This window comes from Peromyscus maniculatus, chromosome 11 (genome assembly GCF_049852395.1).
Source record: "Peromyscus maniculatus bairdii isolate BWxNUB_F1_BW_parent chromosome 11, HU_Pman_BW_mat_3.1, whole genome shotgun sequence".
In the NCBI taxonomy this organism is placed as follows: domain Eukaryota; kingdom Metazoa; phylum Chordata; class Mammalia; order Rodentia; family Cricetidae; genus Peromyscus; species Peromyscus maniculatus.
In genome coordinates this window covers 103,944,330-103,971,136 of record NC_134862.1, presented here as the reverse complement: position 1 = coordinate 103,971,136, position 26,807 = coordinate 103,944,330, and the positions used below count along the sequence as shown (strand labels likewise).

The 26,807-nt window shown below is 41.9% G+C and overlaps 2 protein-coding genes across 6 annotated transcripts in view; one reads left to right on the top strand and one right to left on the bottom strand.

The window, feature by feature from the left end:
- LOC143267892 (uncharacterized) overlaps positions 1–12,686 on the top strand; it is a 21,189-nt gene extending 8,503 nt beyond the window's left edge. For 3 of the 4 annotated variants that reach the window (XM_076548312.1, XM_076548311.1, XM_076548309.1), the window contains 2 exons: positions 5,668–5,759; positions 8,346–12,686. The gene's annotated coding sequence lies outside the window, so the exon portion shown is untranslated. Of the gene's footprint in view, positions 1–5,667; positions 6,558–8,345 lie in introns of all 4 variants that reach the window. The other variant, XM_076548313.1, reaches the window with a different exon arrangement.
- Positions 3,482–26,807, bottom strand: Cd34 (CD34 molecule). 2 transcript variants are annotated; one of them, XM_006986756.4, is made up of 8 exons: positions 26,522–26,807; positions 16,860–17,027; positions 15,780–16,042; positions 14,312–14,392; positions 6,326–6,482; positions 6,041–6,093; positions 5,675–5,839; positions 3,482–5,117 (listed from the first exon to the last, which is right to left on the bottom strand). In XM_006986756.4, exons 1-8 carry the CDS (start codon positions 26,598–26,600, stop codon positions 5,103–5,105), a joined length of 981 nt encoding a protein of 326 aa, XP_006986818.1. In that variant the 5' UTR covers positions 26,601–26,807; the 3' UTR covers positions 3,482–5,102. The 2 variants fall into 2 exon arrangements, with proteins under 2 accessions (XP_006986818.1, XP_006986817.1); XM_006986755.4 differs by having other exon boundaries at positions 3,482–4,970.

Genomic DNA, 26,807 nt, shown 5'->3' with positions numbered 1-26,807 from the left:
GGTGATTGTAAGCCATCCAATGTGGGTATTAGGAGCAGAACTCACATTCTCTACAAGAACAATAAGCTTTCTTAGCCACTTCAGTCCCATTGTCTGCTCTTTAACCAAATGTTACTGAAGAGTTTTCTTTGACCAATGAGCAAAGTACTTCTAGGATTAATTCTGCCCCACCCTAATGAAGGCATAGGGCAGTAATTTGTAGCATAGCATCTTTTTATATATTATTTCACCCTTTTTCATAAATGAAGAAACAGAAGTAAGGGGCTTTGAAATGTAATATACTCAAGGTCACATAGCTAATATCAGAGCTAAATCCAATTGTAGGCTGTCTGACTCCAGAGCCTCATGGATTGACCACAAAGCAGCTCAGGCAGGTCCAAGCAGTTCTATTCATGAACCTAGGGTAACTCAAGAAATCCTCCCATGGGAGAGTCTTGGGGCTCAGAGGAAAGTGAATTGATTGAGCAAGACCAATGACATTCAGATGAGTTAGAGCTTAGAATAACTGCTGGCCTATAGTTTCGTGTCTGAGACCCTTAAGTTGCCAGAGTCCATCAATGAATGGCTGCTCTGATTGCTTCACCTGCTGATGCTGTCGTCTCTGAATTACACTGTGCTGTGTTCATCTTTGGTAAGCTGTGATCAGGGAAGACAAGGCAGGCTTTCTTTTGCTTATTGAATCCAAACTTCTTAGGTAAAACAATTTCATCAATTTGGTTGCCAGTGATGTCTAACATGGCTAGCAAAATGAAGAAGGCTTCTCCAAAAGTTCCATTAAAAAGCTACAAAAAGAACGATTCATTTCTGTCCTAGTTTTGTCTCTGTTGATGTGATAAAACACTGACCAAAAACAACTTGGAGATGAAAGAGTTTACCTGGCTTACATCAAGGAAAAGCCAGGACAAGAGCTCAAGACAGGAACCTGAAGCACAGATTGTAGGGAAACATTTCTTACTGCCATGTTCTCAGGCTCCTGTTCAGCTATCTTTCTTATACCTCCCAGGACTGTCCTCCTATATTGATCAACAATTAAGAAAATGCCACACAGACATGCCTACAGGCCAATCTGGTGAAGGCAATTCCTCAAATGGGGTTCTGTCCTTTGGTAGCTGTCATGGTTATCAGGTCAACTCTTAAAGTATCACAGTGATTGTCTGCAGGTCTCAGTACTAGCTAAGGTTTAAATCTCCACCAAGGGTCTTGGAATATACTAAAAGATAAACTCATATGTATTTTTCATAGTTCTGAAAATTACTTAAAAATGTATGTGTATGTTTGCTGAGCTAGAGTATTTTTTGCTGTCTTTCTCTTCTGTTAGAGCTAGAAGTTCAATGAATGTCTGCTTCATCCTGTCTCTAGAGCAGCCACTACACAGAATATACTTGATAAAACTTGTTGAATGGCTAAATTGTAATAGAAAATCATTGGGCCATGAGTAGGTTTATAAGGAAATGAGTAGTATCCTATTACACAAAATTGTTTGCCTATACCTGGGCTTATGCCATGATAAAGAAATATAGGATTGATTTATTTAGAAGAGATAGAAAGGGGATAGTGTGCTTGTCCAGACTTAAAGGACAGTCATTTATCTGCTTAGATGGAAAGCTGGCAAAAGAATCCATGTGTGCAACCATAATGAATGCAGAGCCTCATAGCCTCCTAAGATTTTTGTTCCTAGGCTCAGAACCTGCTAGGCTTTTGAGTCCTGGAACAGTACACAGTTGTGAAATGATGCAAAGATGTAATCATGAACTCACTCTGAAACATGCCACTGGCATTGAAACACCCAGCTGAAGGTACCTAGAAGCCTCTGCAGAAGAGCAGGATGCTAAGATGAAAGGAAGCCTCACATTCAGGACATCCTTCCTAAAGCCTTAGTGTGGAATAGCTGTACATAGGGAGTTGAACTAAATATATATTTAAAGTCCTCTCCATTGTTTCTCTCTCTCTCTCTCTCTCTCTCTCTCTCTCTCTCTCTCTCTCTCTCTCTCTCTCTCTGTGTGTGTGTGTGTGTGTGTGTGTGTGTGTGTGTGTGTGTGTGTGTGTGTGTGTGTGTGTGTGCTATGAATGAGATAAATTGTACTAAACTGTTAACAGGTAGAACACCACCAGATAGAAATCTAACAAACATAAAGTACTGAGGCTGAACAGTGAGAACCCAGCAGGGCCAGCAGGTGGTGCTATTGCTGCATCATGATTTTCAGGCCTAGTGGAAAAGTAATGCTTTAGGAAGCAAATGAGGCCTTTAGAATAAGCTATCCAGCCATCGTAGCCACTGATCCATCTGCCCCCAGCACATATACACCTTTCCCCTAAAGCCTACATCCTCAGAAATGCAGGGTAAAATGGTCCTGAGGCCCCATTGCTTCTTTTCTCCCTCTAATGTTTCTAAGGACTCCATTCCCAGTCCTTAACTACTTTCCAGACACCACTAACCAGGGCCAGACCCTTAACTGGTAATTCATTGCAAGACATGCTATTAAATGGAGGCTAACTAGACTTTTTTTTTTATGCGCATTGGTGTTCTGTCTGTATGCATGTCTGTGTGAAGGTGTCAGATCTTGTAGTTACAGACAGTTATTAGCTGCCATGTGGGTGCTGGGTGCTGGGAATTGAACTCATGACCTGTGGAAGAGCAGTCAGTGCTCTTAACTGCTGAGCCATCTCTCCAGTCCCGGCTAACTAGACTTTTATGTTCAATCACCATCCTGCCTTTCTCTGATCCCCCAAATAGCCACCACCTTTTGGGCAAGGTCTAGCCTTGTCCCTTAGCTTCCTTAATCCTAGGGAGGAGTCTCTATTAGCAAAGTTAGACAAATGCCAGAAAGAAATGGGTTGGGGGTATGTCTGGCTTTGACAAGATAAGACTGGAAGAAGCAAACTTTGTTTAGCCTTTAACCCCTATGCACTGTTGACACACTTAAGGGTGTTCCCAGGGGCCTCTGAAAATCCAGCAGCACCCCTCTTCCACTACTTGAGGCATGTGGGTAGGTCACCTGGAATCTGGGGTGGGCAAGTACTTGCATATGGCTGCTGAATCTGGGAGCTGGCAGCCAGCTCCAGAATAGACCTCACATAGTGGTTCCTGGTTAAAAATACTATGAGCTGGGTTAGAGGATGATTAGGTAACAAAGGCTGCCTAGAACATAAATCTTTTCCTTTGTTTTGTATGTTTTTATGCAGCCACTTACATGCCCCACTTTTCAGAATGGTGTTTCTGAATACCCAGCATTCCTCCTGAGATGCACTGCAGCCTGCCCTTCTCTCCACTATAGAAAGCTTCTAGCCTCTCTGCCTCCCAACATGGAGGGGAACGTTTCACAAAATCACAAGTTCTGGGCATCCTGTCTGGCAGCTGTGTCCCTCCCGTATGCTGACCTCCTCCTTGGTTGATCTCCCCCACACTGCCACACAATCTCCCCAGACCTCATATGGAAACCACCCTGTCACTTAGCACACTCAGCATGATGGGGCCACAGCACAGATTTCATCATCACTTTAATTATATTATTCTCACTCATCACTGTTTATTCAGAAAAAAATCCACCCAATCCTCATATCTCTGGAAAGTTCTATTTCCAGCCTCATTGAAATCAGGATCCCTGTTCTCCCCTCTGAAAAAATAAGAGAAGGGGTCCTGGGTCAACCCCAGGAGAGGAAGCTTGTAATCTTGAAGGGGTTTAGGCTAGGAAAGGCACAGACAGAAAGGAATCTACCAGGGGACTGAGGCCACAGCTCCCCCAGGAGTCAGAGGGTGGGGGAAGTCATAGATTTTAGAGAAGACTAGGGGCCTCAAAGCAAGAGGATTCTTCTGAAGAGCTCAGGTCAGGAGGCTTAGCTCAACTGAGCCTGGTAGCTCAGGCCTGTAATTCAAGCTACTTGGAAGCCTAAAGCAAGAATTTAAGGTCTACCTAGACTGCATAGTTCAAGGCGAACCTGGTCACCTACATGAAACCTTATCTCTAAATAAGAAGGAGGAGGGCTGGGGATACAGCTCAATGGTAGAGCACTTGCCTAATATGTGTGGAGTTCTGGGGTCAATCCCTAGCAACAAAATAAAACAAACAAACAAAAATAAAAAAAAAAAATAAAAACCAGAGGCTCAGTTCAAAGTCTTGTTCCACTGTCCTGTCTACAATGAACCAATGAGAATTCCTGTGTGACCCCAAGAGAACAAGTGAGCTGTTGCTTTAAAACATGGAGCCCAGTACCAGGATTCAGATAGAAAGTTGTCCTGGCCTCTGTAGACAGATTTTCAGGAACAGGCGACCAAGAGAGAAGTTGGTGACTAAATCCATAGTGTCTTGAAGAGTTATAAGGGATGAACTGTTTTCTGGCTATATCCTTATAAGGGAGCAGATGTCAGTGAATACCTTGGTTTCCCTACAGTAGGGAAAGAAAACAGAAAGAAGTAACAGTAAAATGTGAAGTTTCCTGGGAGGAAGTTGTAGCTTAGAAAAGCTAGTCTTCCCAAGAGCCTCTGTAAAGAGGCAAGGGAAGAGGAAGAAAGGATCCAAGACAAGTGATACATAGCCACCAACCTTGGCAGCTCCTCTAGACCTAGGCTTCTCCCCATCACAACTTGACCCAAAGGTCAGAGTTTGGGTTCAGGGAGCTGAATGTTCAGAGGTAAGTTTATCTGCCTCCCCATAGGTGAAGAGTCCTAGGAACAGTCTCTAAAGTGTATGTAAGTGAGAAGGTAGGACATGAGCTGGAGGCAGCATGAGGTCAGAGGCAGAGCTGCCACTTCCCAGATACCACCCAGTTTTGCCCACCCAGCCAAGTCACAGTTCTGTGTCAGCCACCACATGTTGTCTTGCTGAATGGCCGTTTCTGGAGGTGGCCTGGCCGGTCCCGTTCTCCTGAGCCCCTCGGGTCACACTGGCCTTTCCCTGAGTCTCAGGGGAGGCCCCAGGTCCTGAGCTATAGCCCTGGCCTCCACCATTCTCCGTGTAATAAGGGTCTTCACCCTGGACAGTGTAGAAATAAAGTAGCATTATCTGGTAAGTAGGGTTGTGAGGTACTGTGAGGAGAGCACAAAGGAAGTAGGAGGAGGGGGCAGGTACAGCTACATGTGCAGGCTCTTTTCTTCCCAACAGCCATCAAGGTTCCAGCTCCTGGAGGAGAAAGGACAGAGGAGAGGCACCACACCATGTCAATGTGGCTCAGTAACCAGCCCCATAAGAAACCAATCTCAGGGACAAAAGAGCCTCCCCAGTAAACACCAGCCACTGGCAAGACTCAAACTTTAGCCTTTTCCCTCCCTCTATCCAGAATACTTCAAGAGTAGATAGTCATTCCATATGTTCCATGCTTGTAAGCAAAATGGCACCCACCGGGCATTCAATGTGTTTACAAATAAGCATGTCCAATTTAGCAGCCTATTCTCTTTTATCCAGCTGAACTATCCAGGACAAAATGAATAGATGACATAAACCATCAGCTGTGACAATGACTAGCAAGTGGGCTTGCCTCAGTTTAACCTTCTCCCCATTTACTACATCTTATTCCTTCTCTTTTGTAGATACAATGTCTTCATGCATGCATATCCCTATCTCAAAAATACTAGAAATATTTTTTATGGTAGTTCTCTCTCTCTTTTTCATGATATCCATGGACCTCCCCAGAAATTCATTATCTTCCTCATTTCTTTCCCCCCTACTCCAGAACTGACCAGCCTTTCTCCTGTGGGACTCCAACTGCGACGATTCATCAGGAAATAGCCAGTAGTACCCAAGATGGCCAGCAGGACTCCCGAGGTGACCAATGCAATCAGAGTCTTTCGGGAATAGCTCTGGTGGCTCCCAATGTCTTGTTTATTGAAGCTTTGGATCCCCAGCTTGAGGAAAAGACAAACAAATGGCAGCATGTCACTTGTGAGAAAGAACCTCTAGTGAGAAGCCCAGACCACTCCATATCCCTGGGTACAACTCCCTGATGCAGACTGTCAGAGGATGGAAAGAAGGGGATGCCTGAAGAGGTCACCATCTCCTCTCCTGACCCAGTGCTCCCCTTAAGATGCATTATCTTGTGAACATACCTTTCTCAAGTCAGACTGGTGCTTTTCCATAAGCTGGAGTTTGCTGGAAAGTTCTAGAATTAGAAACAGGGGTTGCTAAATCTAGAAGCTAGTCCAGCTCATCTTGATCTATCTTCCCATCTTGTCCTAGAAGCTCTTTTATCCAATGAGCATTTTCAACCAGACCTTTCTTCCCAGCACCTGTGGTCTCTGAAGCTGAGGTATAGGAGTTCCAACCAGGATCTTCTAACATGAACCCCATTGACTCAGCCCTAGTCAATCCCAAGCCCCCAAAGTGGCCCTTACCTGTGCTATTGGCCAAGACCATCAGCAAACACTCGGGCCTAACCTCAGACTGGGCTAGAAGCAAGGAGCAGACACTAGCACCAGCATCAGCCTCAGCCCCCTCCTTCCCACACAGTATTTGGGTTAGACCCTCTCCTTTTTCCTTCTTAAATTCATCCTGGGAAGACAGAAAAAAGAAAATAAAAAGCAAGAGATGTAATAACTAGTAACACTGAACCTTACCCAGAGTAAGGTAAGAATTCTGACTCAAGTCACATTATTATGCCCTCCACAAGAAATTCTTTCTAGAATTACAACTTAAAACACCACTGCTAAATTATGTGCAACAACTATAGTAAGAAAGAAATAAGATGTGTACATACAAACAGGAAATATTTTCTTATTCAATAATTGCCTATATATGCATGCTGCTCAAACTGAATTCATAATCACCACAAACATGGTATCATTGCAATAGTGAATGTTTAATACTAATTAATAACTAAGAAGAATTCTATGCTTCAAGGTTACAACAGCTCTAAATGATAGAAAAAAGTCAACAAAAGTGAGGAGTAGAGAACAAGCCTATGAGTATTGACTACACAGGTACCCCAGTGCTTCTTCCCTCTTTCTATCCCAAGATTGTCAGCAAGCCCTGCTCTCAATGATATAGTGAAGTTCCCATGTCCTCCTTTAGGTTGCTGACTGGTCCACAGGACTTAGGAACTCAGAAGATAAACCCCCATCATTTTCAGCAACTGAATCTCAGCAACAGCACTAATTGGAGGCCGTGGCTATGTCCTTCAGAATGGGCTCCCCCATTGCCCTGAACTTACTGTAAAGCCTCCTACCACAGTGGCCTCCCTTAGACAACCCAAACCAAGACTTTCCCCAGTTTTGATGGCAGATGTCAGAGGAGGAAATGCCTCATGGACATGACAACATTCCTGTTAGGAGAAAACTCTTGGAGCTTGTAACTACCATCAGACCTGAGCCTTCTGGAGGTTTCCTGCCTGGAGGCAGGTCTGCTGCCCATGGTTTAGTCCAGAGGTCTTCACTGTTGGAAAAGAGCCTGGGTATTTTCCTTCTATTGAGGTCTTAGGCAGTAAAATCTCCTTTGTGATTACACCAGACAAAGTCAAGATTGGCCGTAGGCCTTGGGGGATTTCAGAAAGCAGTAGGAAAATAACTGGGCATGAGTGAGGCCAGCAGGACATGGCTAGCCTTACAACCTCTCCATCTGGGCAAAGCACCTTCCCTGGTACCATGCTTTTCAGGTTACAAGAGAGACTACACACAATGAGTCTGGAATCTTCGTGAGTCTTTAGTTCAAATGTTTGTTTCCTGAAAGAAGAGAAGAGACAGGTCTCCCACAGAATCTAAAGTAGATAAACAAAATGGGACCTTCCCCCATTCTCCAGTGCTAAGAAGCTGTGCTTTGACAATATTCAGCCATTCTAACATAACAAAACATAGTAAAGCACTGTCAGAAAACATGTGTGGGGGCTGGCTGGAGAGATGGCCCAGAGGTTAAGAGCACTCTTCCAGAGGTCCTCAGTTCAATCCCAGAAACCACATGGTGGCTCACAACCACCTGTAATGATATCTGGTGACCTCTTCTGGCACACAGGAGTATATGCAGATGGTGACCTCTTCTGGCACACAGGAGTATATGCAGACAGAGCACTACATAAAAATAAATAAATCTTTAAAAAAAAAAAAAAGAAAATGTGTGTGTGTGTGTGTGTGTGTGTGTGTGTGTGTGTGTGTGTGATTCCCCTATGTGAGGATAAAGTGGAAGACAAGAGTAGCTATGAATTAATTTCATATGATCAAAACTATTGTCTAGATATAGATATAGATATAGATATAGATATAGATATAGATATAGATATAGATATAGATATATGACAATTAAAATAAATGCCAGTTACTATGACCAATGCTCTGTCTTAGGTGCTTTTCACATATTAATTCATTTGACTCTCCCACTATTCTAGACAGCGAGTACTGTAATTCTTTTATTCTTTTCATTTTATAGATAAAGAAACTGAGTTACAAAGACTGTTTACCATAAGAAAATTATAACAAAACACGTAAGCTTGCAAAAGAGAGCAAAGAAACATCTGGATTGTGTTAGCAGAAATAAACCAATGTGCTCAGGTAAAGCTGGTAGGGAAATGCATGGAAGCAAGTCTGTTGTGTGACAGCCTGTCCAGCCTCACTACAGCTGAAAGAAGATGGAAAGACTCTACCTTCTCTGTTTTGCTCCATGTCCTTCAAGATTCAACTCAAATTCCATGTCTTCCAGGAAGCCAGTCCTGTCTTTGGCAAATTGGACATTAATTCTTGCTCTCCAATTTTCTAGACTCTTTTCAAGTCATCATGAACTGTGCAACATCATCAAGTACCTCAGCTCTAAACTGGGTATATGGTGACCACAACAGTGATGTATAAAAATATTTAAAACATAAGGATTCTGATTGGTACAAACAGCATCTGTTACTATTATTACTAATAATCACAGTTCTTGGTGTATTACCTAGAGATCCAAATTGTGATCATCTTACTGTTGTCATTTCCCTCTGACTAAACTGTTAGACTCCTAAGTGCCTATGTGGTAAGAGTGAGGGTGCATGCCATGTAATTTTGAAACCAGAATGCATTTATTGTACCAAATAAACAAAAGAACTCAAGGACTTGTTCAGCCCAACACCCCAACTGGTTGGCCTCTACCTTGAGTTTCTCTACTGCATGGTTACTTTTTTGGATTAAATTCAAGGCAATAACAGTGATCAGCCTCCTACTCTGAAATTTACCAGCCTCAGTTAATTGTGTTTGGGCTGGAAAAAAGCAGGTGGATCCTGAACAAAACACAATGCTTCTCTGGATGTCCAGGATAAACATCCTCCCCCAAGGGACAAACATCATGAGAGAGTGGGCAGGAAGAAGCCACAGCCTCACCATTTTGTTCATGAGAATCACATTTAAGAGTTTCTAACTGAATCTGTGCTCACGTGTTCCTTTTTAAAAAAATAATATCATCTAACCTTTGTAGAGTTGCATCCTCAAATTCTGTGATGCCTCTGACCATGTTAAAGAGGCACATCAGGTATCGGGGTGGGGAGGAGGGGGCAGGCACATTTCTAAGGGTCTTGGAAGTATTTCCCAATGCTAAGTTTCTAGAGTTTCTAGGATCAATTGTCTCCCATTGTTTCTTTCTTTTTTTTTTTTTTTTTTTTTTGGTCAATTTGACACAAGTTGTAAGTTATTTAGGAAGAGGGACATTTAATTGAAAATGACTCCATAAGATTTATCTGTAGGAAAATCTGTAGTGCATTTTCTTAATATGGAGGGCCCAAGCCATTGTGGGTAGTACCACTCCTGGGCAGGTGGTGGTCCTAGACTGGGGAAAGCAGGCCGAGAAAGCAGAAGCAGGCAAACCAGTAAGCAGCACTCTTCCATGGTCTCTGTGTCAGTTTTGGCCTTGAGTTCCTGCCCTGACTTCCAACCCTTTCCTTCCCAAGTTGCTTTTGGTCATGGTGTTTATCATGACAATAAAAAACCCTACCTAAGATACCCTGCAGCCACCTATTTCAAAGTAATCTTACATTCTTTGCTGTATTAAATTGGCAAAATCCATATCTTCATTGAAGAGACTGGAATAATTAAAGGACTGTTGTTACAAGTCAGACAACAAATAGGCAATAAACTAAGGAAGGGCAGGAAGTTAGATTGTCTCCAAATATTTCTTTTCAATAGACAGTCTTCCTCATTAGTCCTTCATCAGTAACTGATGTTTTCTGTAAGGGAACTGATCTTTAGTGTTTGGGTAGAGGGCAAGGAAGGCAGGCAGAGACTGTGTATGATCAGAGGGTTGGAAACAGCCTGCCTCAAAGGAAGTTAGTTTAATGTGTAAGTAAGGAAATGTGAAATAAACTTAGAAAAGGTAATAAAACTACCCAGTTTCATCTTTTCAAGTTGTATGGATATAAATAGTACATATAACAGACATGGCACTGAATAGATAAATTGGTTCCAAAAACTATACTTGCAACAAAGAACTTGAGTTGATATTTCTCCAGAGATACACAAATGGTCAAGGAGCACATGAAAAGATTTTCAATATCACTAAGCACCAGGGAACTGTAAACAAAACTACAATGAGATAATGAGATAATTATTCATGAGCATTAGTATGGCTGTGTATTTAAAAACCAGAGAGTGTAGGGGAGCAGGTGCTGACAAGGATGTGGGGGAACTGGAGCCCTGTATACTGTTGACAGAAATGTCAAATGGTGTAGCCACTATCAAAAACAAAAACAGTGAGAGGGACTGCAGTGGAGCTCAGTGATAGAAGCTTGCTCAGCATGTGCAAAGGTCTGGATTCAATCTCCAGGAATGAAAACAAAACCAAACAAAAATATGGTAGTTCTTCTAAAATTCAAAAATAAATTACCATATAAGTTAACAATTCTACAGCTGGGTATTTATCTCAAAGAATCTATATTAAGGTGCCAAAAAACATGTCAACAGTAGTGTTCATAGCCACTTTATTCACAATAACCAAAAGGTGGAAAAACTCAAGTGTCTACCAATGGATGAGTGGACAGACAGAATGAAGGACACACACATAATGGAATATTATTCAGTCTTAATATGGAAGGAATTTATGTCACAATCTACTCATATCAGTACCTAGAATAACCATGTTCATGGAGACAGAAAGGAGAGCAGTTGTTGGGGGGATGAGGAACGAGGTCATAGGAAGATACACAGAATTCTGGAGATGTTGGCAGCAAGGTGTAGTGTGAATGTATTCAACATTGCTCAGTTTTATTTAGAAATTGTAATGGTAGTACTTTTCATGTTAAGTGTATTTTATCACAATTTAAAAATGTTGGTGAATTCCCCTGCACAAATGACTATGATAAGTTGTCTTACATTTTAGAAATGACCTTGGGAATCATGACTATAAACACTAAATTAAGCAGAGAGTGAAACAGAGAGAATGGAAATTATACCCGAGGAGACATGCTCTACTAACAAGGGCCCTAAGATATGGAAACAGGCTTGAAAACATCTCTGCCATCCTTGAGCATGTACAGGATGCTCAGAAGTAAAGGATGCAGAGCAGAACTAGAGTAAGTGGGGAATTAAGTGTTACAGAATGTTTGTACAGAAAGATCTAAATGGTCCACACAAGATGAGCTAGCACCTTGGTTGCTCATCATGTAACTTGCAAAATGAGGGCTGGGAGGGCTGGGAGGGCTGAGAGCCACATATACAGTTCTGTTGAAACTTGTACTAGATGCAGGTAGGTATCAGTATCAAATGAGTTCTGCAGGATGTGTTAATAGGGAAAATCCTTCCTGTTCCTAATTTGGGCTGTGGGTAGGGCCTGAAGTCTCCCACTAGTGCAGTGGTTCTCAACCTTCCCAATGCTGTGACCCTTTAATACAGTCATGTTGTGGTGACCTCCCAACCATAAAATTATTTTCTTTGCTACTTCGTAGCTTCATAACACACTTCATAATTTTGCTACTGTTCTGAATCATAATGAAAATATCTGTGTTTTCTGATGGTCTTAGGCAATTCCTGTGAAAGGGTCATTCGATCCCAGGGGGATCACACCCCATAGGTTGAGAACCTCTGTACTACTAGAACCAGTACTTCAAAACCTTCTGACACCAAAGCAAACACGCAACCTATGGCAGCTACAAGGGACTGTGCCCTTACAACCTCTGCAATAGACTATTCAACTAAGAGGATTCAAGGAAGGGAATCTTAACATATTGGGAGCCATGGCTAGAAATTCTGGATCCAGGAGTGCTGTCTAAGAAAAATTACCCCAGGGAGCACAAGGAGGCACTGCTGCTTGTGGATTGGGAGGAAATGTTCTGAGGAAGAAATGGATGGACAGTGATGGAAACACCAGAGGATGACAGCACTTCACGTGTATTCTGCAATGGAAGTCTTTATGAACAGTGTAGAAGTCTTCATTGTTGGCTCACATGGGGCAGCTGCTCTTTCCAGACCCTAATCACCCTCCACCAATCTCAAAGTGACACACAAAGAGCTCTCTGGTCAGGAATGAAACAGACTAACAGCATAGACCACAGGTAGAAACAGCAGTTCTTTCTGGAATATCATTTGTCTTAGACAATGACCCTAGTTAAATTAGATCCTGAGAACAGCAGACTGATATGAAAAATGCTCTGCAGTTGTCTCTAAACCCTGGGCACAATGAGTAAGCACTTTGGCACAGACCTGTGTAATGCTCAAAATAATAAATAAATAAATAAATAAATAAATAAATAAATAAATAATAGCTAGATAGATGATAGATAGATAGATAGATAGATAGATAGATAGATAGATAGATAGATAAAAATACTCCATCAGGATGATAGGTAAAATTAAATAGATGGAATGATTTTATTTTTATCTTTAATTAGTGAGGTTAAAAACTGGCATCAGACACACTCTAACTGTTGCTTGTACTTTTTTTTATTATGTTCATCCTAAATGTTTTTGAAAACTTCATTGAGTGATTTCATTCTTCAAACTTGTGTCTTTATGATTTCTGCCACTTTCAAATGCTCTACGTTAAATGGTCCTTTTAATGTGTAGTTTTAAAAGATTTGTAAGTCAGAGGTACCTACCTGATAGCTGTAAGTAAGAAACCAGTCATTTGAGTAGCCAAAATAAGTAAGGCATGTCTCTACAGCCTAAAGTCTGTCCAAACCATGTCAGCTGTTACCTACAAGGTTCCCTTCACTGCATTCCCATAAGAAAATATTCTACTGTAAAAGAAAACAGCACTTTTTCCTTCACCTCCATCCTTACTCCAGGGCTTTGTTACTGCCAGGAAACAGGATTTACTGTAACACACAAAAATTCACACCATGCCATATACACTCCAACCAATGCAGTATGACAAGAAACTGAAATAAGAATCATTACTGCTAAAAAGAATGAGAAAAATAATACATTATAGCAGATAATTTGTAGTTCATTTTAAAAATGAAAAAGAACTGAGACTCTCCTAGAATTAGCAGATTCAAGAAAGACACAAGTTGAAGATAAATATTCAAACTCCAATTATTTTCTAATATCTAAGCAATAGTAAGTTAGAATATATGTTAGGATATCCTTGCTAAAAATCCATCAAACTTACAGTGAAAAATGTTGGGGATATGCCTCAGCAATGAAATACTTGCCCAGCATGTACACCGACTTGGGTTCCATCCTTATTCAAAAGAATATATATATATATATATATATATATATATATATATATATATATTGTGGGGGGTAGTGGAGACCAATATAGAAACATTTTAAATTAAAAAAAAAGATGATGAAAGATACAAAATAAGACTAGGAAAAACAAAAAGATTTCAGCAAGTTCCTATTCAAATTTGTATGACTTTTGGGGAGTGAGGGGACAGAATCTTGACAGATATCTCCAAAGATTTTCTAAAAAATAGAGTTGAAAATCACACTTTTATGGTATAATTAGGAAAGATCTGGATTGCTGGATATTAAAAGCACTGTAATGTAAAAGCACAACAAATTTAAAATGGACAAAAGTATAATCAACATGAACAAATAAAGTATCTCTGAAGTATATTACCAAGTCATATAAAAACTTAATATAAACACCAGAATAAATTCAGTGTACATTAAAAAGTTAGATGTGAATAATAAAATCATTTGAATTTTAGTTGGCTGGTTAATATCTGGGCAATGACAAGGACTTTCTTAACATAAAAACAAGCTAAAATCTGACATCAAATAACAAAATTTATTTAAAATTGGTTTTGCCTTTTATGCTCACTAGATGGGACCTCTTTTTGTCCAAATCCAAGGATTAATATTAGAAAGAGTCTGACTCTGCTAAGCTCCCAAACAACTTACTCAAGTAAGGCCAATCCAAGACGGCTTCAGGTGTTCAGAGGGGTTGGGGTGGGTGTGAGAGGAATAGGGTCAAGGCAGACTTACACAGCTAGCTGCTTCACTTAGTTCCAGGCAGATGCCCTGGGCCAACCTCACTTCTCGGATTCCTGAACATTTGATTTCTCCCTACATTAAAACAAAGACAAAGTAAATATGCAAGTATCCTTGCCCCTCACTTTCCCCCCACCTCTTTCATGGCAAGGTACTCTCTTGAAAAGTTTAGGAAAAAGGAAATTTAAAAGTTCTCAGAGGCCTAGGGATTTATATTTATTTAGCTAATTTTTTAGACAAACTCTTACTCTGTAGCTTAGGCTACAGACCAGAATTCACTATGTAGCTATGTAACCTGGGCAGGCCTTCACCCATAATTGTCCTGCTTCAGCCTTTTGGTTGCTGTGATTTCAGACATGCCCAGTGAGATTTGCAGTAAGAATTGAGCACCCTTAATCCAAAAGTTCAGAATATAAATTGTTTGAAAATCTAAAATTTTTTGATGTGATGTTACAAGTGGGAAATACAAACTACAAACTTTTGAGTACATAAAATTATTGAAAAGTGTGATATAAAATGACCTTTAAATTATGTGCATATGGTATATATGAAACACAGATGAGTTCTACATTTTGACTTGGTTCTTATCTTCAAGATCTCATGTTATATATTCTAAAATCAAATTAAATACTCCAAAATAAAAAACCTGAACCCAAGCTTTTCAGATTAAGGGTATTCAGTGTAGTTACATTGTTTGCTCCTATTTCATAAACTTTCCCAAAGAGAGAATAAAGCCTTTTGTTACTATCCTAGCTTATAGCAAGATGCTATTGGAAATCATGGGAAACCTGGCTTGGGTGATGCTTAAGGGGAAAAGAGAAAATTGTTTTGGTTTTTCTTTTGTTTTTGTTTTTCCTTCAGTCAGTTACACAGACAATGGGGTAGTCAGGCAGCTGTTGGTGACACCTGTTTTCCTCCTGGCCCTGAGGAGTCTCTGCTACCTCTTTAAAAACAAACAAACGAACAATAGGCCCCTCATGGCTGTTCTTAGACCTTCATATTCCTGCCCTTCCTTCAGGCTGAAAACTATTGACTGCCACAGGCTCAAGGCCAAGAAGGTCAAATCCCTATGTGTCCAGTTCTTGCCTCTGCAGATGACCTACTGCCATTCTGTAAGCCCTCCCATGTCAGAAACACTTTGCCCTACACATTTTAAGGAAGGAAACCCCAGTATACAGGGGGACAGATCTAAATATTCCCCAAAAGAAATGGTGCCTCTGAAGAACCAGAGAAGTAGAAGGATCTCTGAGAATCTCCCCAGTGCAAAATCCAAAGATCAGACTTCTCACTGGACTGGGAACCCTCTTCTTTTCTTCTTCCTGTCTAGCCTTTCTAGTAATACATAAAGTACATATTCCAAGATTTCATGTTGATTTCAAGATGAACCAAATCTCATTGACTGATACGAGCAGAAGGATAGGGAGTGAGGCATAATCTGCCATTTTGAGCCTAACTCACCCACCTTGATTGTAATTGGGGCAATAGAAGATGATGTGTATGCATATGGTTCAGTGGTTGATGTCATCTCAAAACTGATATTATTAGGTGAGTAATCAGAAACATTTACAGACGGCACGCTGGGCTCCCAGGTCATCTCTGAAGTGGAAGCATTGTCTGAAGTGGTAGGCAGGGTGATGGCTGGGGACGTCTGTGATTGCACAAAAGCTTGTGTGGTTCCAGAGCCTGAAGTATTTCCAGTGGCAGCGGTAAAGTTGATCATTGTCTCTGGAATACACCAAAACACAAGTGTGTGTATGCAGCTGCACAATACACTCAGAAACACACAATCTCACTTTGTGATTTCTGCACAGAAACAGGAATTTGGTGAGATGACAGTTACTTCATATCTTAACCCTGACCTAATTCATTTCAAGCCAGCTGTTGGAACCATAGCTATAATATAAAACAAGGGTTTCCAACCTTTTAACATTGTAACATGTTGTCGTTTACCAGTATGTTGGACCTCATAGCTAACCTGAGATGCATGAGGCCTTCAGGTATCAGACTGGACATGCATGATCTAGAATGTATCAAGGTACCCTCCAATTTTGAAATCGAAAATGATTCTATCCTACAGAAGTGAAAGACCTATAGTTTGAACCCAGACCCATCTTCCATCACTTAGAAGAGAACAGAGACATCCATTGATGGAATCCAATCTGATCCTTTCTTTTACCAGGTGAACTTAGCATAAATACAAGAATCAGTCCTGTTCAGGACCCACTTGTCATATATGGCCTACAAATGTTGCAAGCATAGAAAATGCCATTTAGAACTTATTTAAGAGTACTCTTGTGCCGGGCGGTGGTGGCGCACGCCTTTAATCCCAGCATTTGGGAGACAGAGCCAGGTGAATCTCTGTGAGTTCGAGGCCAGCCTGGGCTACCAAGTGAGTTCCAGGAAAGGCGCAAAGCTACATAGAGAAACCCTGTCTTGAAAAACAAAAAAACAAAAAAACAAAACAAAAAAGAGTACCCTTGCATGAAGCATTGGTTTCTGTGACCCCATCTGTGGTGGGGAACAGACTCTACTAGCTGATTACCTGAGATGGTTGGTGTGGTCTCATTGCTGCCCTGAGGGAACAAGTAGGAGCTGGTACTTCCAGGGATGTTAGGGTTGGTGGTTTTCTCACTGGACTCATTTGTAGGAACTGATGGAGATATTCCTGGGGCAGTAGTCTCCGTCGCAACATAAGTCAAGTTGTTTAGATCTGTGAGCCCAGAGGTTACAGGGAAATAAGGAAATGTCAGAACCTGACCTTGGAGCCTCATGACAACACCTGATTCATCTTCTTGACTTAAGGTGAATCTGCCTGAAGATTGCTGCTGCCCCTGACAATGAGTAAACATTAATAATATACTCCTGGACATCAGACTAGTTTTCTATACTAGGTTTTCCCTAAGAAAATATACTAAACATTTATAAAACATAGAAATGTCACAAATAATTAAAAACTATAACAACACAATACTTTTAATGTATTTAGCAAAATACCAAGATTTCACCTATGTAAACATTACAAGGATTGAAAATATGAGAGAGGCTATGTTCCTAGTTCCTTTTTTTACATACTTCTCTTTTTTTGGTCAACCTCTATCCAATATACTAATTATTGAAAATAGTCTAGATTCATACTTTTTCTATGAAAATCCCCTTAAATGATTTTTCATTCTCAGTCTTGCTTTTTCAAAGTTCAGGACCTTAGAACTCACTGTTTCTTTTAAATGAGGAACTCAACTGCAAGGAGCAACCTGAAGACTTTCAGGAGGTTCTAAGCTGAAACTCTTGATGGGACTAGAGAACTAAGGCCTGGTTTCCCATACTGTCTCATAGAAGGAAGACACAGAGCCTTATCTGGCTTTACCAGGAACATATATTTTCATGCATGTGTACCTCAGTTTAATAATCCCTAAATATAGGTAGTTTGTCTATTTTTACATGAGTTGTCAGAAAAATCAAATTACTAAGGTAGAATGATTCTCGATGTATACATTTTCTGAATACCCTGTGAATACTCTTGCCCCCATTATTCTATATATCCTTAGGTTCAGGAAGGAGAACCTTGACCTTGTATCTTATGGGTCCCAAAGCATGTTCTACCTCCTATATGGGCCAATCAGGATGGCCCTCCCTTCACGATGACAATTTAGAGACTACAAGTCTTTATACACTTTGCTAAAATGGCTCTTTGTTCACATCCAGACCAGTATTAACCTATGATGGCTCATCCTTCTAGAGGTGAACTGCAGCACCACACTGTGTACCCCCAAGGTCCAGGAATGACCATTTGAAGAGAGAAGGGTTAGCTAGCATATGGGTATACTAGTATCCTATGTGTACATGCAAGATCCTTCACACCATGATCCTGAGTCATGTGAAGGAAGAAAGTAAGAGAAGTGATCTGGAGCCAGAGTTGTGGATAGGAAGAAGGGAAGTAAGCTAGGGCCAAGGCCTATCTTGTCCTGATCAGCCTCATAAAGACAGAATTCCAAAAAGTTCCAAATTCAAAGTTAGCTTTTTTAGTGACTGAGAAGGTATATGATTAAGGTATGAGGATGAAGCTGTTTAGTTTATAAGTTGGCCTCAGCTACCAATGTGAAGTTCAAACATACAGGACGTGAGCCTCTTTGTTCATTGGCCAGGATAGACTCAGGCTCCATAGTTCACAACTGTAATACCATCTGCAAGGAAAGTTCCTAAGGGTTCCAGCACACCCTGAAGTACATCTCTAAATTTTCCTGATTAGAATCTAGCGCTATATTTTTTCCATTTTCCAAGGTCAACAACAATGTAGACTGATTGCTATTGTCATCAGAATCAAGAGGGAAGTCAGACTTTTAGCTTCTAGTCAACCCAAGGCCAAGAATGTTTTCCATAAGGTGCTAGTCAGGGTCTCAACTCCCACCTCTACCTTCTTCCTAACTTGTAACAAGCAGACTGTATTAATATTGAGCACAGGAATCATGTCTTATTATGTACCAGGTAAACAGGGAAAGAAGTGATGTAGCAGGAATCTTAAAAGTTCTTATTAATAAAATCAAACCCGAGGCCAGTTATTGGGGTGACTACTGGAAGGTCAGAGAGACAGAACAAGCCACAGCTATCTCATCTCACCAGTTCCTCAGCTGGTCCTGTTTTCTCAGACTGGAAGCCTCTGAGTCCTCATCCAGAATGAATCCCAGCTGAACTGTGCTGCTTCAAAGCCTGAAAGCTTAACCAGCCAAATGCTTAACCAGCCAAATGCTTCTAGTTTCTGGTCCTCACACCTTATATACCTTTCTGCTTTCTACCATCACTCCCTAGGATTAAAGACTCACTATCTGGGATTAAAGGCGTGAGTCACCATGCCTGGCTGTTTCCAATGTGGCCTTGAACTCACAGAGATCCCAGATGGATTTCTGCCTCTGGAATACTAGGATTAAAGGCGTGTGCTTTCACTGCCTCACTAGTGGCTTTTCTGTTCTCTGACCCCAGATAAGTTTATTAAGGTACACAATATTTGGGGGAACACAATACCACCACAAAGTGATATTACCATCTTCATTCCAGAAATGAAAACCCTATGTCACCTAGTAGTTGATCAGGGAAAGAATATAGATCATGTGGTCAAGCAGCAAAGGACATGGGTCTTGCTGACTCTGGTAGTTGTTAAGATCTGGATACAGCCTCAAAGCCTTTGCAGACAACAGGACGTGTGTAGTTTAGATAGATAGCCAACCTAAGCTACTTCCTTCTTAAGATAGGGCCCCACCAACCTGACCCTAAGACATGAATTCATTGTAGGGTCAAGTGGTGGTAGCATTCAGATATTGAATTAAAGGAATCATACTCTCAATGTACCATTCTAAGATATCTTTTGAATTCCCCTTTCTGCCCACACCCTCCTTGCTCTACTCAAACACGTCAATTCCTGGGAATCCCATCTGGTCTAGGTTGGCCCAGACCTCCTTTTTCTCCAAAGGAAGCTGGGCCTGGCTGAGATGATGTCATGCTTTTGAACCCCTCCCCCAAGGGGCCTCCTTCATCTAGACAAACATTTTTGAACTTTTCCAGATGTGAAGAGAGACCTGCTGCTAGTTCTGAAGACAGAGGTGCCTGTTCCAGAACAGTGAATAATCAACTCCGGATCCAAGCCGGCTATGGACCCACTGGGGATGTGCTCCCAGCTGTAGCAGTCTCATCTCCACCCCCAACCCCCAACTCTTAGGACAGTTTGAAAATGAAAAGAGGACCCAACCTCAGATGTATAGCTCCAAACCTAGGGTAAGCAGCAAAGCTTGTGAGCCTATAGAACAGGACAAAGAAAAGGGGCAGAAGGCAAGGCTAAGTGAAGGGCTTCGTAAGAACTAGCATAGGTGAGGGAATGCCATGGCCATAGGTCAGGAGCCACTACTAGTGTGTCACGAAGGAAGGCTGTACTAAGACTTGCAATGTGTCTCTTTGTTCTCTCTTTCTACATATATCCACTACTTAAACCATCAAACACTGGCCTTCTTTCTCTGAACTTCTGATTCCCATTCTAGAAAGGCATAAGAGCAGCCTACACTCACTGAAAGCCTTTCAGATGCTGAAAAACTAAGGAAACCTTTCTTTCATTACACACAGACATGAGGAAGAGCTCTTCTCTCATCCCTCAACAAAGATAGTATAACTCCGAACTAAGTAAAACACTGTTCATGAATTTAGTTCCTAGTCTGTCCTGTGCCACCTCAAAGACTCTACTTGATTAGTTATTCTCATAGATATGTATGTACATGTATGCCCAAGGGGACCAGAAGAAAAGGGTCAAAAGCCCTGGAACTTAAGTTACAGATGTTGTAGGCTAGCAAGTGAGTGCTGGGAACCAAACCTGCATCCTCTGCAATAACAGTGAGTATTCTTGACCACTAAGTCATCTTTCCAGCTTCTATCAATTCATTCAATAAACCTAGAGCAAGACAGGAGATAAGCTATTGGGAAGTTATTAAATAAGAATCTTAAGACACCAACAGATGTAACAGAGAGAGTTTGTATAGTGAAATTCACACACTGGCCTTACAGGTACTTATTTAGAAGCAATTATTTTCACATACAGTATTAAGAAGCCTGGCAATCTTGATATTCCAGTCAAAGATGAAAATTAGAAACAAATAGGGAGATGCAAGAGCTGAAAACTAAGAAACTGAAATTTCTAAATTAAAAACAGACCTAAGTACCAACACATACTGGTCTGGAGTCATTTATAGTCACATTAAACAGAAATAAACACCTTGATATGTATTAATCATGCCATCAACTGCAACAAAACCACCTTATTTTCATGATCCATTTGAGTCACAAAAGTTAAAAGTCCTTAGGGTAGGGGATATTATGAAGAATCAGAGGCATGTGCAATACATTTAAAAAAATCTACTTAACATTAGTAAACTGGAGATTCAGTTTTTGTAAAAAGGTTACATATTCTAAAATATTCAATAAGTTATTACCCAAATAACCAAATTTCCAAACATTCTTGGTCTAATTTTTTCAGATATCCTTAGTTTTAGAGTTTTTGGGGTGTTTGTGTGTTTGCTTGTTTTAGATAGGGTGTCATATAGCCCAGGCTAAACCATACTTTATGTAACTCACTTTAGCTAAGGTCAGCATTGAACTCTTGTTCTCTCTGCCTTTGACTTCTGAGTGCTGAAATTGCTGGTGTATACCACCACACCAAGCTAGTTCTAGTTTTTTTCTGATGCTGTTTTCTGATCCCATCCTCAGCCAGCCGCTAGCTGTCCAGCCTTTCTGGATGTATCTGAGGTAAAGTCACTCCCTGAGAGGTGAGCCATTGAACCACTGATTTGAAGACAAACTACCAGAGACAAAGAGGCCATGCCTTGCAGATAGATGCTGTAGGGGCTTCTCTCCTGTATTCTAGCTGTGTGGCTCCATGGCCATTACAACTTTCAAACTTCTCCAGTAAAGTGGGATCAAAGCAGGCCCTGCCTGTGGTTGTTCTGAGAAACAAAGAAGGTGAGGAAATACAAAGCAGCCAGACTGTCTGGTCCATGGCTATCATGAAAAGGCCCTTCCTTCTGCTTTTCCAGATCAGTACTTATCTCTATCACTCATCTGGCATAAAGTCACACAAGTTGCTTCCTCAGGAGAGGTTTAACTGTCATCTCACTTAAGTTATAAATTTCTTGAATGTCAAGACTTTTTTTACATATGTGTGTTTTACTCAGGATGCTTGGCAGATCTTGGGGCGTTAGGATAAGCAACTGGGTTGAGCTGTACTGCTCACACCACCTACAACTTTCTAGTCTTATTCTGATGCTCTATGGCTTATTATTATTTATCATGATTATTATTGTGTGTGTTAGAGAGAGAGAGAAAGAGAGAGAGAGGGAGGTGTGAGGGCAGGCAAGGATGTACCACAGCAGACGAAGAGGTCAGAGGACAACTTGCAGTCATTTCTCTCCTATTATCTGGGTTCTGGGGATCAAACGCAGGTCTTCAAACTTGCATGGCAAGCACTTTTACCCCTAATGCTCTGTATAAAGAGGAAATTTTTTAAATTAGGGAGTGACTTGCTAAAGACATCCAGTTTCTCCATATAATGAGGAAAATTCTACAATCCAAGTCACATTGCTAAAGACGTGATTTCACTCAGATCAGGTGTTGGCAAACTATGGCTCCTAGGACAAATTCTGCATTGGGGTTGATAGCAAGTAGTCAGACAGTCAGTCAAGCATGTCATCTACATTTTCAAGTGTCATAAAGTAAGACAAAGTGTTGTATGCATCAGAAGCCACATCCAGATCCCAAACCTGAGATGCTTTCTATTTTGCCCTTCACAGAAAAAGTTTATAAATAACCCTCTTGTAGACTAATTTCACTTTCATAGTATATGCATTTTTTTCCCTTAAGCACAAAGGACATGCAAAGGATCTCACTAAGTCCTGAAAAAAAAATACAAAACAAGGGATCATTTGATTCTTTTCCACCCTTAGTCCTTAGCAGCTCTGTGATTTACACAAATCTCTCTAGGAGAGGGGCTGACTAGACAGGTCTTTAGGGATTTTCATGAAGACTGGATTCATCCTGGGACAATCCAAAGAACAGAAATAAGACAATGATTTTAAGTCAGAGAAAGGCTAATTTCACAGCGATACAGGAAACTAACTTAATGCAGATAGCTTTAATGGGATGAGCTCATTAGTAGGTAAGTGAATATTCAGAAAATCTTATTAGGGTCCCTTCACACCTGCCATGCACCCTGAGTCTGAGCCATTGTTGGACTAGAACAAAGGGCTTGGCAGAAGCTTTCCTCAGCTTCAGAGGCAAGGCAGAGGTGTCAGCATGAACTGGCATGAACATCCACACTACGTTGCGATTTCCCCATTATTGTCAAGTAGCTTGTCTTCATCCCTCCACCTCTCTGGATCCCCAAGAGGCCTCTGTTTCTCCCACTTGCCTTTCTTTCACTTTTCTGGTGCCACTCACTCCTGGGTGCCAGCTCAGTGCCTTGCTCTGATCACTACTGTCACTTATACAGGTCAGCCAGCCAAGAACCATTTCCTTAGTCTCTCTGAGTCCTTCTCAGGCAAACCTGGTCTACTTGGGCAGTTTTTGCCAGAGGTTTGAAAACATGGAATAAATTATAGAGCAGTCAGAAGAGATAGTGGCACAACCTTGAAATGTTACTCAATGCTGTGCTAATAAAGCTATTCTGTAAGAAATCTCCTATAAGTCCTCCAACTCTGAAGAAACTCACCTTTGCGCTCACCTTGGGCTCTGGAGTCCTTCTGCCTTTTTTCTCTTAGACCACCCCAACACAAGACTCTACTTCCCACTTAGCCACCCTGCCTCCTGCCTGCCTTTGGACATTCAGAGCTTGTCTAGGGTTCTAAGATTTCTTACCAAAGACCCATGTACACATTTTCTTAAGCAGTGGAGCAAACTACCTAGGGATACCACTTCTCTAAGGCTCACTTTTATTTTCCACTCCAGGAAGTAGCAGACTTCCCAGTTAAGCCAGGAGGCCTTTTCCTTTGCATCATTAGGGAAATGATTCATTCCTTGCCTTTCCCAAGTGTAGGTCCAGGGAAGTGTACCTTGCCAGGCCTCCCAGTTTGTTTGGATTGCTACCCCACTCCACCCCAAGATGCATGTACCATTCTCCTTATAGTACAGCCAGGACCCCAAGAGCAAACTTAAAGACAGTCTGCTTTTATTTCTTAGCCAATATAAGAAAATATTATCATTAGAAACATCAAAGCCCCCCCCTCCTCAAAATATGTAAATTCTACCCTGGCCACTGTGAACATTTCTTTTAGAGACAAATTTGTGTTTATTCCATGCCTTCCCATTTTTAGTTTGCCGCATTACAGGACATTTAGTTAGATGAACCAAAATCAATGAGAGAGGGAAGTCCAAGTATTGGAGCCTGGAGCTGGGAAACCCTGAGAGTAAGCCCAGGTCCTCAAGCACAAAGTCAGAGAAAATTAGGCAGATCACAGACAGTGGAGCCTGCTCTTTTTGCTTGTTTTTCTAGGACTCTGTGGCTAACTTTATCTGCTGCAGTTTGGCACTTCTTGCCTTGGACTTTTGGAGACAAAGACCATTCAGGAAAGAAAAGCAATAAGGGCAACTCAATGAACAAGCCCAAGGGGTGGGGCCAAAGGGGTAAGAAAAAGAGGCCTAGGCCCTTGCCTGCTTATCAGCCCGGCAGGAATTCCCAAGATGAAGAAGTGTATTTGCAAAGGTTGTGAAGCCTGGTTTGGCCCTCCAAGGGGGAGCACTCAGATCACTGAATTACTCAGCAGCCCCTAAACTCTTACTCCTCCTCATCATGTAGCAAAGGGTAGAGGCCTTTCCCTTCTGGAAAATATCTGATAAAAGTTTTTTCCCTCCTCCCCTCTTTTACATGTAACCCCAGGCAGGATATAGGTGTGGGGTCAGCAGACTCAAAGGATCCAAAGGAAGAAAGGAATGTGAATAGGAGCTGAAGGTAGTGTTGGGGTAAGGGGTAACACGGGCCTTAAGGAAGGATACCCAGGTAAAAAGGGTCCTTAGTTACCTGAAAGGCTTCTAGTTCAGCTGGTGCATGAAAGTGTTGACTGGTGGTCCCCAGCCACAACCTAGACTCTGGTCACTGATCTCTCTTGCCCCTGAAAAAGTGGCACTTGTGGTTGGCTAGTAGGTATTTATACCAGCTTCTCTCAAGGACAGAGGAAATCTATCTCTTCAGAATGAATTCCCATTCAAAACCAAATTTTCCAGTAACAGCAGCACTGAATTTTTGCTGTTGTCCACTGTGGGTACTTTAAATTACATACAGTCATTGGTTTAATTTATTCCGCAATGTATTCCAGGACAGAAAACAACAGTATTAACAAACAAAAGAACTTCAACAGAAACCCTAGGAAGTTCTTGGAAAAAGTACAAAGCCTTAACTGGCCCATGAAGTCTGGCTGGGTTGGGAATGGTGGCCCCTGCCCTGCCCTTTACCCGAAAGCTGAGACACTGATATCAGCGTATTTGTCCAAGGGTTGCAGAGGTTTTTATGCTCTTCACCACCACCCCTTCCTTCAGCTCAAGACATGGTTGACACTGGCCAGCTGAGGAAATAAAAGGCAGCACTCCACCCCAGCCTGGATCACTGCTGAGCTGAGTAACCAAGAGAGCATCTAATGAGAACTCCAGCCCATGGTCATGCACCTGTATTATGAAGGCACAGTATAGCATCATTCTGGGCATTTCAGTCTTCAGCAAGTTTTACTCCATCTAAAAGGGTATGTCCAGAGCTGCCAATCAGGTGAATCCAGAACCTAATTCAACTTCTCCTCAGCCAGCTCTCTTTGAGGTGGACCCAAAGACAATAGTACAGGAGACTGGGGACAAAGAGGCCTTTTGGGCAGATCTAGGTCACTCTGTGAAGCCATGGTGAGTGACCTTTAAGATATACGATGGGGATTTAGAAGCAAAAGGAATAAATCCCAACATTGAAAACTTGTAAGAACATGAGGTGGGATGAACAGCACCCTCCAATGCAATATAATTTACTATAGACTGAGTGAATACTATTTTTTTTTTTGCCAACCAAAGAGGAATAGCTTAATAAGTACGAGTATGTGTGGGCAGCAGGAGGTGTCTTTGCCCACTAGCTTTAGAATCTGAAGGAAAGCAGGGCAAGAAAAGAGTAATGAGTGTGGGTTTGTGCAGGACGAAGACTGGCGAGCAGAAGGACTTGGTGTGTACATCAAAGCACCTTCCCACTAGCATCTGCGTGGTGTCTGCAGGGGCGACTCTAGTTTAGCTTTCTAATCTTAAATTTAAAAATTTTTCCTTTTCTCCGCTAGTTCTTTATTACAAACTCCTCCACTAACGTTCCTCAGTCCTCCTTGAGGGTCTCCTGGCCCTCATTGGAATTGGTTACCCTCATAAATTCTTTATGTCCATGTCCTAGGAACAAAGGGTGCCTGAACCCTTCCCTGGGCCCCACTCTGGGCCCTTGCTTTCTGAATCAAGGACAGTTACAGAACTTTTCCTTCCTTCTATCCTCATTCTAGCTCCAACTTTGAGCTTTGCACCTTCAGCCACTCAATGAGGAGCAGGCATCTCCCAGCATTATCAGAGTAAGCTCACACCTAGCTCCAGCAAAGGATTCCCAGGTGAGGTCAACAGCGGGGGTTTTTTCCCTCCTCCCCACCCGTAGCCTGGCCCTCAGCGGTTAATACTCACTCAGCAGACTCATCAGGCAGAGAGCCACCCATCCCCACGGCAGCAGGAGCCCCGCGTGCGCGTCCCTGTGGACCTGCATTCTCGCGCACTGCTCCGGAGATGCGTCGGTGCAGGAGGCGCCGGGCGCGGGACGCGCTCCTCCGCCCTGCGCAGGGGTGGGGGATACTGGCTCTCCTCCCCTGCTCCCTGTCCGGAGGGGGTGGGGGATGCTGCCTTATCCCCTCCCTGTTGTGTCTTGGCGGAGCCGGCCCCTCTCTTTGGCTGCTGCCAACGTGAGTTCCCGGTC